The sequence below is a fragment of the Aquila chrysaetos genome, chromosome 9 (genome assembly GCF_900496995.4).
Source record: "Aquila chrysaetos chrysaetos chromosome 9, bAquChr1.4, whole genome shotgun sequence".
Classification (NCBI taxonomy): Eukaryota; Metazoa; Chordata; class Aves; order Accipitriformes; family Accipitridae; genus Aquila; species Aquila chrysaetos.
In genome coordinates, this window is record NC_044012.1 from 7,464,735 (window position 1) to 7,480,428 (window position 15,694).

The 15,694-nt window shown below is 39.8% G+C and overlaps 2 protein-coding genes across 2 annotated transcripts; both read right to left on the minus strand.

Annotated features, from left to right (window-relative positions):
- Positions 1 to 426: 426 nt before the first annotated feature.
- NUDT7 (nudix hydrolase 7) lies at positions 427 to 5,119 on the minus strand. Its single transcript, XM_030025835.1, has 4 exons — positions 5,036 to 5,119; positions 4,477 to 4,630; positions 3,217 to 3,375; positions 427 to 1,297 (listed from the first exon to the last, which is right to left on the minus strand). The coding sequence occupies exons 1-4, from the start codon at positions 5,068 to 5,070 to the stop codon at positions 914 to 916; spliced, it is 732 nt and encodes a 243-aa protein (XP_029881695.1). The 5' UTR covers positions 5,071 to 5,119; the 3' UTR covers positions 427 to 913.
- A 556-nt stretch (positions 5,120 to 5,675) lies between these two features.
- On the minus strand, positions 5,676 to 15,340 carry LOC115346134 (hypoxanthine-guanine phosphoribosyltransferase-like). Its single transcript, XM_030025836.2, has 9 exons — positions 15,185 to 15,340; positions 11,821 to 11,927; positions 11,185 to 11,368; positions 10,213 to 10,275; positions 9,655 to 9,672; positions 9,361 to 9,443; positions 8,276 to 8,322; positions 7,484 to 7,560; positions 5,676 to 6,551 (listed from the first exon to the last, which is right to left on the minus strand). Exons 1-9 carry the CDS (start codon positions 15,200 to 15,202, stop codon positions 6,504 to 6,506), a joined length of 645 nt encoding a protein of 214 aa, XP_029881696.1. The 5' UTR covers positions 15,203 to 15,340; the 3' UTR covers positions 5,676 to 6,503.
- Between the last annotated feature and the right edge of the window lie 354 nt (positions 15,341 to 15,694).

Here is a 15,694-nt window from a genome sequence, read left to right on the forward strand (position 1 = left end):
CAGCCTAAGTCGAGTGCGCCTTTAAAAACTTAACCATTTGGCAGTAAGATCACGACCACTACGAATAAGCTTCTAGTTCACCAGCAGTGAGGAAACAAGGATTCACAGCACAAAGAACACCGTGTATCCGACATTGCCAGGCTGACTGGTAAAGGTTCAACTCTAGATAAGCATTTTAGTCCTCATGAATACTCAAACTCTACTTTTCTTTCCTTAAGATGACTCCCTATAGGAGCTCAGTGAGTGATGCTAACAAGATGCTGAGAAGCAAAGTTCAGTACTGTTGCCTGTATACTAAGTTTTCCATAGCCTACAGAATTTCCTCGTGAGAAATGTTAAATTGAGCAAGAGCAATAGAACTCATTAAACCTCCCTCTTCCCTCCACAAGCCCAACCAAAACAAAACAAGATTGTGAAAGCACTTGCCACCTTTTATATTTTTATTGTGCATTTTGTAAGTGCTTGAAGATACCACAAAAGACTGTATGCATTATGTTGTCCATACGTAGTATGCCACACAGCGAGAGACAGACAGACAGACCCCCAAAAGTTTTCACATTCTAATTCAAACAGACAAAAATCAGATAAAATAGTATTATCTCATTATACAGAAGGCAAACCACAGGAAGTGACTTAGATCACACAAAACAAAGGCAGAAACTGAAACAGATCTTCCAAAACTGTATATAAAGTCCATCAAAAATACCATGTGCTTGTGGCAACTCTAAAACAGATTTAAAATTATATGAATCTAGTTACGGTTTGTCAGCTTAAAAAGTATTATTTAAAAATAAATTTTAGTAAGTCCCCAATTCAGAAAAAGTTCAAGTGTGACATTCAAACAAATCATAGGTACAAAGGAAAGTAACAAAAACCCTTTTCCTCCTTCAATATAAATTGCCAGACCAGTTTGTCATAAATTATTCTTCTTTCTTTTGTATAAGGATGCATATAAATTCATGAAGTTTTTCTCAGAGGATGCAATTAAGTCGTCAAGATCATAATCAACTTCAAAGGTAGGTCTCTTTCCAAAAATTACAAGAGCAAGAAATACAGCAAAGTGTGCAGTAAGTCCCCATATCTTGAACGACATTTTATGTTCATGGTCATCATATATAAAGCAGTGCATCTGACTTAAGTAACCAGTTGAAGTTTTATAAGGCAAGGTCTTGTAATTTAAGGGCTTGACAAAGTACTCCAATGGCACAACAAAAACATCGCTCACTTCATCTGGATTAGGAGTGGCCTGGAATGTATCCTCTATAAATCCTACAACTGGTGTTACCAAGTGATTCATCTAAAAGGAAGAAAAAACAACAAAAACCCCCCAAACACTAAGTTTGTACCAAGCAAAAGAATGTTCTTTAAAATAAAGACACTTCAGATGTTACAAAATGAGTACAAGAAACCTATGAAATATTCTTAACTGTAATGCAATTTAGTCCCTCTAATGGCAAGATATTTATATTTGATTTTAAATATATTTTAATCAATTTTAGATTTTCTTTTTATATTTGTTAAACATGATAAACAATATTCTGTTCATCCTGTATAATCATATAGCAGTTAAAAAGGTTTGTCAATCTGCTACAGAAATAAAAAACATGCATGCTCTCTCACAAGTCTTCCTTATTTACTTGGGTGAGTTCCAATATTAATTCAAATTTCCCAAATCACCTATGCTTTATCATATTTCTCTATCTATTTTCCTAGGATATAGAAATATTTTCCTACAGATACAGAAATATGATAAAAGTATATTTAGTTACAAAATATATACACTTTTTGGAACGGCTCATTTATGGACATTTTTATTTTAAATATAATCCCTTCTTCCATAGGGAGGCAAAATCTATTGAAATAGTAGCTTGCATAAAGAGGACACCAAAATTTTTTAAGATACGTTGCTGCTTCTATTTATGCATACCAACAAAGCATCACTGTTCATCGGAAAGCAGTAACAGCAAAACTCAACATTTGTGCTATTTGATGCCAGTCTGGAGAGACTCCACCCAAGTCAGAATCACTTGGAATGTACGCACAGAGAAGACAAAGTAGAATCCGACGGGTAAAATTTTTGTGGTCCAAAACCACATGATCTTTTTTACTGACTGAGGCCATTTGCTGGAAAACACTAAAACGAGTTATAAAAACTAAATTGATCCTTTTTACATATAGCCTTTGAACTATGTGGCTTTAAAGTTATCGGTACAGAAAATATAATTTAAGAAACAAAGCGTTTTGCAATACAATTTTAAAACTAGTTCTTTCGTTTTTTAATGGGGGAGGATATTGCTAACAGTAAGTGGCTAACAGATACAAACCCAAACAGTAGGCATATTAATAAAGAGAAACTGTTACCTGAAGAACAAAAATAAAGTCAGTAACCCCCTTTACTATGGGATAACTGATCCTATTAACACTGAATATTGTTATTGAAATTGGCAGCCTGTTAATTTACAGTGACTTACACTCCAAAGACCACACCTCCAGAATAGAAGTCTCCTTGCTAGAGTTCCATACAGAATCACAGTCCACAAAACCTCCAGAGGTCCCTTTCTGCCTGAATTAACCCTGCTTTCAGCAGGATATTGAATGAGAAAACTTTTGAGGTTACATCAGGCTGCTGAGGGAGTTGTCTGGATCAGTTCTGTGTATCTCCAGGGATGGAGATTATACAGTCTGTCAGGACAATCTGTTCCAGTGTTTGGCTAACCTCATGGTAAAGAGTATTTTCCTTGCATCTCATCAAAATTTCATTTATTGCTGCTTGTGTCTGTTGTCTCAAGAAGAACCTGGTGCCATCTTCTCTATAACCACCCAGGAGGTACTTGAAGAGACCAACTAGATCCCCTACTAGCTTTCTCTTCTTCAGGCTGAGCAAACCCACTTCTCAGCCTCTCCTCATAATCCGTGTGCTCCAGCCCCCTTACTATCTTCGTGGCTCTCCGCTAAACTCTCGCCAGCTTAGCACCGTCTTTCTGGTACTCCAGTGTGTCCAGAACTGGATGTGGTACACCAAATGTGGTCTCACAAATACCAAATGCGAAGCAAGAATCTCTTCCCTTCGCTTTGCTGGCAACACAGGCTGCACGCTCTAAGAAGCGGTGCTTATTTACAGTTACAGGTTTGAAAAGGTCACTATTAACCTTACAAAAGAAAATAACCCAAGCTTATTTTCTAATGATATGCTGACTTGCTTAGTTTATTGCTTACTTTATCAATTCCAGGCACAAGCCTACAGATGACTTCCACCTTCTCTGGCTGGAGTCCCACTTCTTCTTTAGCTTCTCGGAGAGCAGTATCAATTTCATCTTTATCAATTGCTTCACTTTTCCCTCCTGGAAAACACACTTGCCCTGGTGATCTTCTCAGCTAGAATTTAAAGCAGTACTACTGTTAAACATACCAAGTTTTACATTTCTTCCTAGATCCACACAGACGCTTGTTCATATTGCAGTATCACTTTATGTTTGATTTATCTTTCCAGTCAAAGAAGCTGGAAATGGTGCTAAGAGGTTTCTGCAGGTCAGAAGAAACGTGCCTTATCAAGAGCTACACACGAAAAAGTTGGGCCTATACCCAACTAATCCATAAACACTCACTATCAGAAATACATATATCACTTGTACACTACTGTGTAATTCATACCATACATTCTGCCTTAATACTTCGAAATTTATATTTTTCATCATCTTGCTTGCATAAGAGACTGACGGATGAATCTAGAACGACAACTAGAACAGTGAGATTAAAACACTCAAGGTAAGAGCAAGAACTTCTGAAATACACATTTAAATAATGTACCCTTAAGTACGTTATAGTAATAGGCTTGCGCATCAAAGATCAGAAAAAGCCCATTTACAGTTTATCAGCTAAGTAACTGTAATTATTAGGGTCTTAAAATTTCTAAGACCCCCAAAACCTTCCATTTTGCAGCAACAGAAAAACAGACAAGTAAATAATCTCTAAATACAGGCGGATGATCAGGCTGGGGGTGGGGTGGAAAGCAAAGAGTTGTAGAAGAAAACAAAATGCTGGCAGAAGAGTTCTGGGGGACTTAGGTTGTTGCCTTTCCTTTCATAGATGAAAGGAGAGAGAAGAGTAACATTAAATGCAGATTCAAAAGTCACTTTAACAAAAGCTGCACCGCATTGTCAGTTTTCTTATTTAACTCATAGTAAGCAATCAAAATTTCCTTTTCTGATCTGGAAATCATCTTTTACTGTCACAGGTTTCTGGGTATCCAGCGTTTTTCTGGCACCCAAGTCCCAGACTCATCGGCGTGTAAAAACACCTGCTTGTACCCTTCGGCACGCCGCCTGGACTGAAGTTTGGAAAGCAGGCTCTAGAAGACGTGGTGAGGATGGGACCTGCGCAAGCCCCCGAGTGAGAACCCGGCGAGGATGTGCCCGTACGCCATCCCGCCGAGAGCCCGGCTCCGCGCACGGCGGGCCCCGGCCCCCGCTCACCCACCTGCATCGACCTGAGCGTCAGCAGCAAGTGCAGCTTCCCCTCCCTCACCATCAGCGGCAGGAGGACGGAGGCTTTGGGCAGCGGCAAGTGGGAAAATCTGTCTCCGACATCGAACTCCCTCAAGCGGAGCCTGGCTTTCTCTTTTATGCTCTCTCTAGAAGCAAACGGAGAGGACCGCCGTGACACCCCCAGGCTGTACCCCGGCACCCCGCGGGCAACGGGGACGTGTTTCTCCACAAGGCGGAACCTTAACGGGCGCCGGCAGCCCCACCGGCTCGGCCGCTGACACACCGCTCACCGCCTCCCCCTCCGCCCGGGCCTGCTGCCGGCGGACCCGGGCAGGGCTCGGCGGCGGCTGTCCGCCCCCGGCCGAGAGGTGACCGCTGTAGACGCTCCCCCCCGCCCCGGCCTCCCGCAAGGCCCAGGAAGGGCTCTCCTCCCTGCCGCGTTCCTGCCGGGCTTTCCCCGCAGCCGGCGGGGCGAGCGGGGGCTGCGGACGCCGCTGCGGGCGGGGGCATCACCCACGGACAGCGGAAGAAAGGCCAGGGACGACGGCTACCTTCCCAGCCCGTCCTCCCGCTCGGCGGCCGCCATCTTTGACACCCCTGACCCGAGAGCAGACTTTCCTATTCCCCGTCGCCTTCCCCCCGCCAACACACACACACCCCGCCCCGCGCCGTGACCGACGGCCAGTCCCTCCAATCAACACGCGAGATCGCCGGGCTCCGCCGTCTGATTGGCGATGGGCAGGCCACGCGAGGGGGCCCTCACGGGACGCCTGCGCGCGATTTTCCCGCTGCCGCTGGGGATCGTGAGGCGCCCCGAGGCGGGCGCTGAGGCGAGGGCGCTCCGGGCTCTGAGGAGAGGGCTCAGCGGGAACGGCCGCCGCGGCCGGGGTCCCTTCCCAGGGCCGGCGAGCAGTCGGCGACAGCTTCCCCTGCCTAGGTTTACCCGGAGAACGGCGGCGTTAGCTGCCAGTCCATTCATACAGGCGCTAGCATCGCTTTAAGGGGCGGCCAACATGACAGAGCACAGCCTCCAGCTATCGGGGGGCTCCGGAAAGCAGCATGGCGCACCTGTCAAAGCCTAGTCACCTGTAGCACAGGACTCTTAAAAGCTAAAGGATATCAACAGACCTTCTTGGAACACAGACACCTAGCTCGGTACTCTTAATGAGAAAAAAAACAAACAACAGAACCCAAGGTCTCAAGAGTTTGTTTAATCATTTAGTCCAGGTAGGAAGCAGTGAGGTGTCGGAGACTGCCTTAAGCTTGGCGCAGTTTCTGGGCAGTAAAATTTAGCTTCCAGTTCTCATTAGGGACACACAAGTAGCAGAAACAATTTCCTGCTATAGTGGTTTATCATCCAGTCTTAACAGCTAGTAATGAGCGTTAACCTGCATTCAGGGTAACACCACAATGGTACAATCAACATGGGATCACTCAAAAAACAAGACACAACACCCCACATTACATGGAATGTATAAGAACTAATCTCAGTGTAATTACCTTAATGTTTACTTTTTTTTGTTCCATTAAGCTAAAGAACCAAATGTGTTTTCCATGTGGTATGTGCTTTGTAGAGTTGACTTAACCTCAAGCCCTTAAATGCTTATTCATCCTATTTGTTACATAATTTGTTACATAAAGTACTGCTGTATATATTTACACACACAAGCTCACATGTAAAAATAAGTGCAGTTTATATACAGTATGCATAATGTGTTACTTCATGTAGTAAATTAAAACCCAAGCATAATTACATACACATGTACAGGTCCTGGCTGCATTCCAGGAGAATATAATATCCATTTTATGGCCAGAGTTCTGTTCAAGTTTCAGTGAAACCTGAACAGAACTCATTCACCCTTAAGCTGTTTTACGTAATTGCTACAGGAAAAAAAAAATAGAGTAGTATCATCAGAAAATGTAGTTCTCCAGTGAAAAGAGCACAATTAGTAGATTACTTATTATTCATCCACACAGCTGTACATGCCACTGAACTATTGTTGCAGAAGACTGATGTTATCAGATCCTATATTTCTCTTTGGCTTTCTCTTTCAGAATGCAGATGTGCTAAAAAAATAAAAGTACAACTTTAGTCAATCTGTACCTTCAAAGAAAATGCAAGAATGATTTTCAGTCGTATTCGTGGCATTGTAAGGAAAACACACCAGAACAGTAATGTTTGTGAGTTTGGTTGCAAGTTTACTATTTGCAGTAAAATTGAGATGTGAATATTGCTTCCAAGCTCATCTGTAATTTATACATTTGTATATTCTGAAGAGGTCAGGTTTGTTCAATTATTGTATCCTTTTCATATTGCTTTGCAATAGCATAGATCCATTATATGTCTTTTAACAGAACTGGTTTGTCTTATTAAAAAGACTTTGAAGTGGAAAACTTTTCCACTTAACCAGATTTAAGAAAGTACTTTTGAAAACTAAGGAGGGAAAAAAAGATCAGCTCTTTCTATCAGTTACGCTCTTTCCAAGTCTATTACTCGGTTCAGCCTAAGGAGACTGCAATGGAATAAAGGAAAAGAGATCCTGATGGACATGTTACTCAGTGTAGGAAAAACCTTCACACACAGTCCACACACAGCCATCTTAAAGACTTGGCTAGAAGAGAGCAACATAGGATTTCACTAAGACAGACAAACATCAAATTAAAGCCAAATTACAAGTTACTTTCTTTTCAGATGGGGCCAGCAGATTGTATGCTGTCAGCCATCCTGGAGGATTCAAAATATCTTACAACACAGGTGGGCCATGAGACTTGTGGAGTAGATTCATAAAAAGGTGAGGCATAAACAAGTTCTTACGCATTTACATTGAATTATCAGCTTGGCACATTAATAATGTTTTTGCCCTTTTAATGGAAGTTTCTAGTCAGATTTGAAGTTTTGTTAATTGTTGAGAAGCTCCTAGTATAAGCTAATATTCTTGCTGTTTACCTGTGGTAACAGTCATATATGTAACAGTCAAGGCACACATGTATGTACTTACATTTAGATCTCTGAAGTATTCATTATAATCAAGAGCATATCCAACAACAAATTTATCTGGAATTTCAAAGCCTATATCTGTAAGAAAATACAATTCTTTTTATACTTGGGTGGTGTAAATAGCTTTTAAGTACACAGTTTGTATTCAACAAATGCTTCAGCTATTTAAGTGTAATACTTAACAAATACATCATGTTGCTTTCAAGGTACTTAGCATGCTTCTTTAAGAATCAGAGCCGTAAATTGATGACAAAGGTTAGAATCTATACTATCCCCATCAGTTAAGTAATACAATTAAAATGTTAAGAGAATGCATTTTAAGAACAAAATAATTATTTAAAACCTACTTAGGAAGTAGTCCTGGGAGAGGGAGACAAGGACTGAGATTTTACAGAAGTGTAATAGTAGATGCACTGCAACTCAGTAGGGATTTTCAGTTTGAAAACAAGGCAAGTTTAACGCAGACTCAAAACAAATGCCTTTTACGGTCAAAGCCAAACAATACAAAGTTAAGATTGATTCTGTTTCTGGTATCTGCTAACAAATCGCCAAACCTGCACTCAGACCAGCTGGGGGGTGGGGGGGGGGGGGGTGGGGGGGAGAAAAAAGAAAAAAAGAAAAAAGGCATTGTGAGGTTTCAGCATGGGACAGCTGGTTGTCAGTTTAAAACATTTTTTTTTTTCTCCCCATTTCTCTTGGCCTTCCTGAAACTTATATGCTAGTTGTCAGACTTACTGCATGAAGTGAAATTATGAGATCATATTTTGGACAACCAGAAAAAAGCAATACTTACAGTCTGGTCTGTAACCTGGACTTCGATGTGTCCTTTTAATGAGCAGGCTGTAGGGCAGAGCAGAGGTGGTTATGTTTTTTAGAATATGTCTTGCTCTAAGCTGTATACTTCACTTCTCCCACCCCTCCTCATAAGCTTCTACAGTCATGCAGTTAAATTAAAACAATGAGATTATTGTAACAGAAAGAAGTAGCCTTATAATTGAGGAGGAAGCGAAGGCTCTGATCTAGGTTCATTCTGAAGGTCCAAACGACTCTGTTGTTTTACATTTAGTTCTCTTCAATTCTGTATCCCAAATCATTATCTTTTCATGTAGCAATGTATCAGCAAACTAGAATAGCACAGACAGGTAAGCAAGTTCAAGTGGCATGTAAAGATTTTAGCAGGGAGGGAGAGAGAAGAGCACAAGCTGTGCAACACCACTACGATTTCTTCCACAAAATCATATCCATTCTTGCTTTTCCTGTGTGCTTCTGAAGAAACTGAGAACTTCCTGGGCAGTCACTAGGAGGAGCATAGCCGGTACATAAAACAAGAAGTGTTCTTTCAAAGCATCGTGATTACTTGACAGAGACAGGGATATTAAAAAAAAATTCCTTTTAGAGATCATCTAAAAGCAGATCTAGAATGCTACTTGAAGTCATCTTGCAAGTGCTGACAAACTCTTAGACTCTGAAAATGTGTATGGCTGAGGATATTAAGAAAAATTCTGAGTGTTGTCATTCTAGTATTGAGGCAACTGAGAAGGTGTTATGAAACCTATGGAAGGAGCTGAATTTCCTTCAAACATAAGGAGGTAAGAAAAAGGGAATCCGTCAGACTTTATGGACTATGCAAAAAGAGCCAGGAAACCTTTTTTATTCACTTTAACAATGAAGGTGGTAGTGCATATGTAAATTTCCAGTTTAATAAATACTTAGTTTTTCACCAGCTGGATAAGGATTGCTTCCTGCTTTTACTTCCTCTTCCTCCAAACTTCAAACAAAAATAAACAGACACCCACTAGCATACACTGACTATTCACCTAAATGATTTTTTTGTATCTTCTCATAGCAATACATTAGTAAATGGCCATATCATTATACCTTACAACTTTTACCATCTTTGGTTCGTTGTCTCTTAGTTTTGAAAGTAGCGCTTTCATTGTTCTGCCAGTCTCAATAATGTCCTGAAAGAGATAAAAAGATATATTATCCTCCAAGTCTGAAAGAAAAAAACCCACACTGTCAGTGGATTAATTTAAAGCATAAAAACCAGTCAGCAACCGTGGCAGCACAGTAACATAATTAATTGTTTTGTATGCAAAAGGTATTAACTTGCAAAATGGGGAGAAAAAAGTCCATGTTGTTCCCTCCCCCCACACTCCAATCTTTACTTACCTCTACTACTAACACATTCTGGAAGATCATGTAGGGAGAGAAAGAAAAGAAAATATTTACATGGCAACATTCAGTGAATTATACAGCCAGGAAAAGTTTGCACTACAAGCTTCAGTTACAGGTAAATTGCAATTGATTTTCAAAGGAGCTTGTCACTTAACTGCTCACATTATTTTAGTGCCTTCTGAAGAGTCTTTCTGTAAGTATTTATGGAAGCATAAAATACTGTGAGAAAGCCACCTATGTCACGTTTTATATATTATTCTATGTATAACAATGGCATTCTAGAACCATACTGCATGAGTCAGTTTAAGATAGTTCATTTCTGGGGGCTGTGGGATAAAATGTAGAATAGGATCTTTAGAAGCATTCAGTACTGATCCCATTAAGTTTCCACTGGGATCAGTGGGAATTACTCACTGTTTCAAAGCATGGCATTTTAAACCAGAGTTAAATGACTGTAAATATGTAGTATCAATATCTTAATAAAGATGGACTTCCTGGAAGATACACAAGAACTGTTCTTTCCCCTTAAAAGCTGAAGATGCTAATTCATACCTTCCCACTTAGTGTAGACAGTTCCTCACCAACAATACTGATTTCTTCTGTAGGTAAATCATTCTAGAAGGAGAAAGAAGAGAGGGAAGTCACATAAAACATGCTCAAAAGTGTTATCTTGTATGTGTATGAACGCTGTGCTGCTCTTGCTTTTCGCCTATCAAATGACACTTGCAGCTTTACACAGCACTCCTTTAGTAAAACAGCTTTTAAGTAGCTGAGAGCAAGAGGAGAGAGTAAAGTGTCAGTGCAGACAGATGTTTGCATGGAATAAGAGTGCATCCATATTCATGGAATAGATACCATTGCTTTCAGCTATTTTTGTTACCCCAGATTGGTTTTAGAATTCCATGAAAAATTTATAGGATATTGTAAACTGTTGTATTTAGCATGGGGTAAATTTTGATCAGTGCACAGAGCTGTAGCCTTCAAAGAGGGGAGAAGATAAACCAGAAAAAAATAGCATAAGTCACTGCTTTACAGTAATTGGCTTGGACCAACTACGATTGGTTCAGGCAGAAGTTACCTGTTCCCCAACACACAGATTATGAAAACAAGTCTCTCCATTACTATCTATACAGAATAAAAAAAATAATGCAGAGAAAGACAATAAGCAAGTCTGTGATGCTAAGCTCCTCTCCATACTCCCTCCCACCAAAGGGTGCCATGGTAAAGACAGAGTAGAACCTGTATGGAAGCTTTGGGCTGGAGAGGAGGACATAGGAGACCTGACCCTGGCTTTGTTGTGTTAAGTGTTCTGCTATAGGTTCATTCCAGTGAATATACAATATCCATCTGATTGTTGGGGCAGATTGGTAAGTCAGTTGCTTTTCAGTGTGTAATAGATTGAATTGCTTTGAACAGGATATATGCATAAACTCAATTTTTGTGGAGTTTTCATGTAAACTACCAGTATTCAGAATGTCAATCTATGGGAAGAGTTGATTTTCCAAAGAAAAGAGAGTTGCTTACACAGTAGCTTTTTATTCTAACAAAATCCACAGTAATAGGCACAGATTTATCACCATTTTGATTCAGTGCTTTTATACGGTCCAGCAAATCAGCAAAGAACTTATAGCCTCCTTTAAGGACACAGAGAGCAACAATGTGATGGCTTCCCATATCTTGCATGATATCTCTAGCCAAACGTTCTGTCCTGGAAGGAAAAAAAAAACCAAACAACCAAATCCTTTAAATTGTTTTGTATGTCATATTTGTTTGTCCATATATTAAATTTTGATCTTGCTGTTAGGTTTTTGTAACCAGTAAATTGTGACCACATTAAGACACAGGAAAGTTAGTTACATATTTGCAGTTCACAAGATGATGCCTACTCCACTTGACATACTGTTGATTTAATCTATATATCTAAACAAGGCAGGATAGGAAAGTTTAAAGATATTTGAGATAACATGGAAACTTAACTGGCATCTAGAGGAATCCTCTCTGTAAAACTCCTTTTGTATTAAACTCCATAACACAAGTGTTACAGCTGCAGGGTTTCCATGTTTCTCATGGGCTATGCAGGGTAGGGCCTCAGTCTTTTCATTTGGAGGGAAATGGATCATTGGCATCACTGTCTCTACTCTTTGTTGTTTACCCTCATACCTGTCCAGGATGAGTCCATGAGGAATGAAGACTCTTTCTAAATCTTCTTCGTAATGCTTAGGAATGCAAAATAGATTTTTGTTATAGCCACTTTCTTCATCTCTTATCTGCAAATGAAAGGGAAATAGCTCTAAGAGTAAAAACAGAGCCATACCTTCCAGTGTCTGATAATGTGGAGAAAGACTCCTCTGCCCACACACCCCTCAATAATGTGTCAAAATAAAAATATATCTGAAAGTTTTTGAACTTTTTGATAGAACAATACAATTTACAATCTGTCTGATAATTCAGGAGCTAGTGTGCTTGTCTGAGATGTGAATGGATAGATAACTACTTTGTCCCAGTCATTATAAAAGAAATTCCCAACCATCATCAACTCATGAAAAACCCAAAAGAACAAAACTTCCTCTTGTATTCTCCATTCCCCCTTCTGCAGAGCACGGTAGCTTGTTCATGTGGTAGACAAGCAAAAATTAAAATTTAAGGCAAGTAGATTGGGATTACAGCTTGATCTCCAGTCAGCAGGTGACTTTGGGATGCTGCACTGCATTGACCATCATTTTCCATTGTGTAGAAGAGAAAATTCTGTCTCCTAAGTGTGAATTCACAACTGAATTTTTGACAAGAGTTAAGCACATACCAACCATCAGCTGTCTCAGAGGACAGGGGAGATGACTTACCCCAAAGGAGAAACTTTGAGATGGTAGTGGGAAGAGAAGTGCCCATAGGTGGGAACCAGAGACCTGCTGTGCTGCAGTTCAGCTCGTTGTGCTGTTTGCCCTGCTAGCAAATTGCTCCTCAGCATGGTTGGGGACAGGCCATAGCTACTTGCCACCAGGGTTCAGAATTACAGTTCTCTCTTCAATATGCTGGCTCCAGGCTGTTGCACCCAGGGGTGTCTGGATGCCTAGAAGTTCTCCATTTGGGCTTCTCTTCTGACTAGTCTTTTGGCCCCAAACAGATTGTGGTTTTGGATTCTACCACCCTTCAAGACCATAATGGATGCTTTGGTCTTTGTTCATTTATGAAGTGGTGGTATAAAAGCAGGCAAGAAAGAAATATAATGACGTAGAAACAATTGGCAATAAGAGGACTAATATGTAAGTATTAGAAATAAGTTAAGAAAAAACTCGAATTAGTGAGATTGTCACATCTAATATTGCCCTGTTATTGTTAAAAAATTACAGAACTAATTGAAAGAAAAATACAAAGCTGGCTCAGAGCTTCACTAGTGCAAAACAGGTTAACTACACACCAGTTGCATTCAACAGAGCTCAGTACAGTGGCTTGCTAATAGACAGCACAGAGCTATGAACTAGGCAGTAACAGCATAAAGTATTGCTAACAAACAAGTTAACACCTGCAAACTCTTTAGGCAGATGAATTGTTTTTAATTCTCCTTTTTTGGCATAGGAGAAGTGAGTGCTTAGGAAGAAATGAAAAATAGACTGTAGGGAACAGGAGTAGGTTATTACTTGTAAAACTCACAGCAGCCACAAAAATGAGATAACCAATTACTGCTGTTTATTTTAAATTGGCCATGAAAGCCTACTTCATTTAAAGTTAAAACTAGAGAGACAGGTGTGAACAAGAATTTCAAAGAACAGATTATCATAGTACAAGGCAATGCATATAGAATCTCATCCTGGCTGAACTAACTGTATTCTGCAAGTACTCAGAATTGATAGGCCTTGATGTTCCAAGTTAGACTTACAGAATAGTCTTGCAGTTGAGCACTGTTTGGAGTGTCAGGAGTACTATTTTGCCTGGTTTAGTTACTATTTTCTTCGTGGCTGAAGTCAGCAAAGTGAAAGCTTAGGTGAAGGATTGTTTTTAAATTAAGTTTGTTTGTCCTTTATTAATCTTGGAAGAGATACTGGCAGTTACACTGGTATCAGCTGTAGATCAGGCTAGACACTAGCATCTATGAGCAGGCTTTAATGCAGTGCGGAACTGCTTATTGTTGTTTGCATGTTATATTAACCCAGTTGGCCAGTTTGAAATGGGCTAATTTCTGCCTGTGTGAGGTTGCTAGTGGTGACAGACAAAATACACACACAGGATATGGGATTCTGTCAACAAGAAGAAGTGATGATAGGACCTAATGATAAGCATTGGCCAAAGTTAAAAGACAGTGTTTGAGACTACTAGAACACACAAGCATCATTTTCATTTGGAGTACAGAAAAAGCACCTTTAAGTATAGTCACTGACATGACAAACAGTTTCAAAAGTGCTGTAGGGTGGGTTGGTTGTTTTATTGTTGGATTTTGGTGTTTGGGTTTTTTTGCAAGAGCCCCACCTCTGTTGCGTTATGCATAACTGCAGCTTAAATGCAATAACTACCCTACCTGCGATTTGAGCAGTTTTTCTTTTGCCCAAACATGATACTGATTGCCATATTTAATGGACTTCAGCCTTACAGTTTGCTTTTGCAGCTATAAATTGGGCTTTCATCGCACAGCAAGTTAAACTTCAGAATTTAGCTTCTTGCTGCATTTGATGAGAGGCATCACAACTTGTTCAGCTCAAGTGAGGGATGAGCTTTGTCCATGTTACTGTAACTATTGAATAAAGCTAATCTTGAAGCATACAGGTGTGCGTAGTGATCACTGCTTATAGCTACTCCAACAGTGCAGTTTAGTACCTTTATTTGGTTAACGACTATGCTCATTGAGACTATTTTGTGCAAACAATATCTGCTACATTACTATCTTGTTTGTTGCTATGTGTGAAACATTTTTTATGGTCTGCTGAAAGGTTCATGAACAGAACCTTAAGGATTGCATCAGTTGGAGCACCACATCACCATAGCAACATGCTGCATATACCTTACAGGCTCATAAAAAGCATTTGTTTTGTGGCACATGCTAAATAATACAGCAGCATCCCATTATAATAAAGCAGTCTACTAAACTATCACACAAAGTCATTAAATTTTTAAATCATGAGCTTATAACTTGAGAAATTAGTTGTTTAATTTAGATTCAGTCTCATCTGTTGCTCATTTACTGATGTAGGCTTCTGAATTTAAGGGGGGAAAAAACCAACAAAATTAACTACATCAATTTTGTACAATAAAGAGATTCGTAAATAAGTATTGTTTCATCAGCACAGAATGAAAGAATATGAATATAGGTACATTAAAATCAAATAAATAATGTCCTAAGTTTGTAAAAAAATTAGGTCTGTTAAGATGCCTCTGTTCTGAAAGCCAGTTTTTCTCCTGAGTAAATATAAGAAACAAGGCCTTTCATTAGTCAGTATTTCTAACGTTCTACTATTTTTGCTGAAGCTAACCTCTTGCCCCACACCCAAAGCTTCCTTCAATCAAATAACCAAATGAGTGCATTATGCTTTCTTACCTGCAGTCCACGAGCCATAATCTTACTTAAACTATCCTATCGGAGAATGAGTTGGTATTATTTGTCTTGCTCTATTTTCATCTTGCAGTCAGATCATGACCTGCTTCTAAAAGGTCAAAATTGTCATCCTTCCTACAGGAAGCATTACTTCCTTCTGCTAATGCCCTGACATCACAATCCCAGGTTCTTACTTAATCAGATTAACCAGAAATAAAATAGGCATGAGCCCTGCTGCAACCAATCAGAGTAAAGATATGGGGAACGAGGGAGATGTGAAAAGGAGGTTCATCAATCAATTAGTTGGAAGGTCTAGGTAGGATAGTATTTTTTTAACTGAAACCACAAATCAGATATTTGGTTGTAGCAGGTGGTAACTCAGTGGTATATGTATAGAAGGTAATTTTATATACCAGTTTCTTACATAATATTTGCACATCCATTGTTGTGATAAAGCCCACATCTTTTAAAATTCTTGTGCTAACTTGCACCCAAAAAGTCAGTATTTGAATA

Bases quoted from the DNA above. Each gene is read 5' to 3' on its own strand.
- LOC115346134 (XM_030025836.2), bottom strand. The intron at 11,369-11,820 runs GTATGAGGGTAA...TTTTCCTTCCAG, and splicing joins CATGGACTCATCCTGGACAG to GACAGAACGTTTGGCTAGAG. The intron at 7,561-8,275 runs GTAAGTATTGCT...ATTTTCTTACAG, and splicing joins TCCAGGTTACAGACCAGACT to ATATAGGCTTTGAAATTCCA.
- NUDT7 (XM_030025835.1), bottom strand. From the start codon at position 5,070: ATGGCGGCCGCCGAGCGGGAGGACGGGCTGGGAAG. The intron at 3,376-4,476 runs GTGGGTGAGCGG...TTTAAATTCTAG, and splicing joins TGACGCTCAGGTCGATGCAG to CTGAGAAGATCACCAGGGCA. The intron at 1,298-3,216 runs GTAAGCAATAAA...TCTTCCTTTTAG, and splicing joins TTGTGCCTGGAATTGATAAA to ATGAATCACTTGGTAACACC.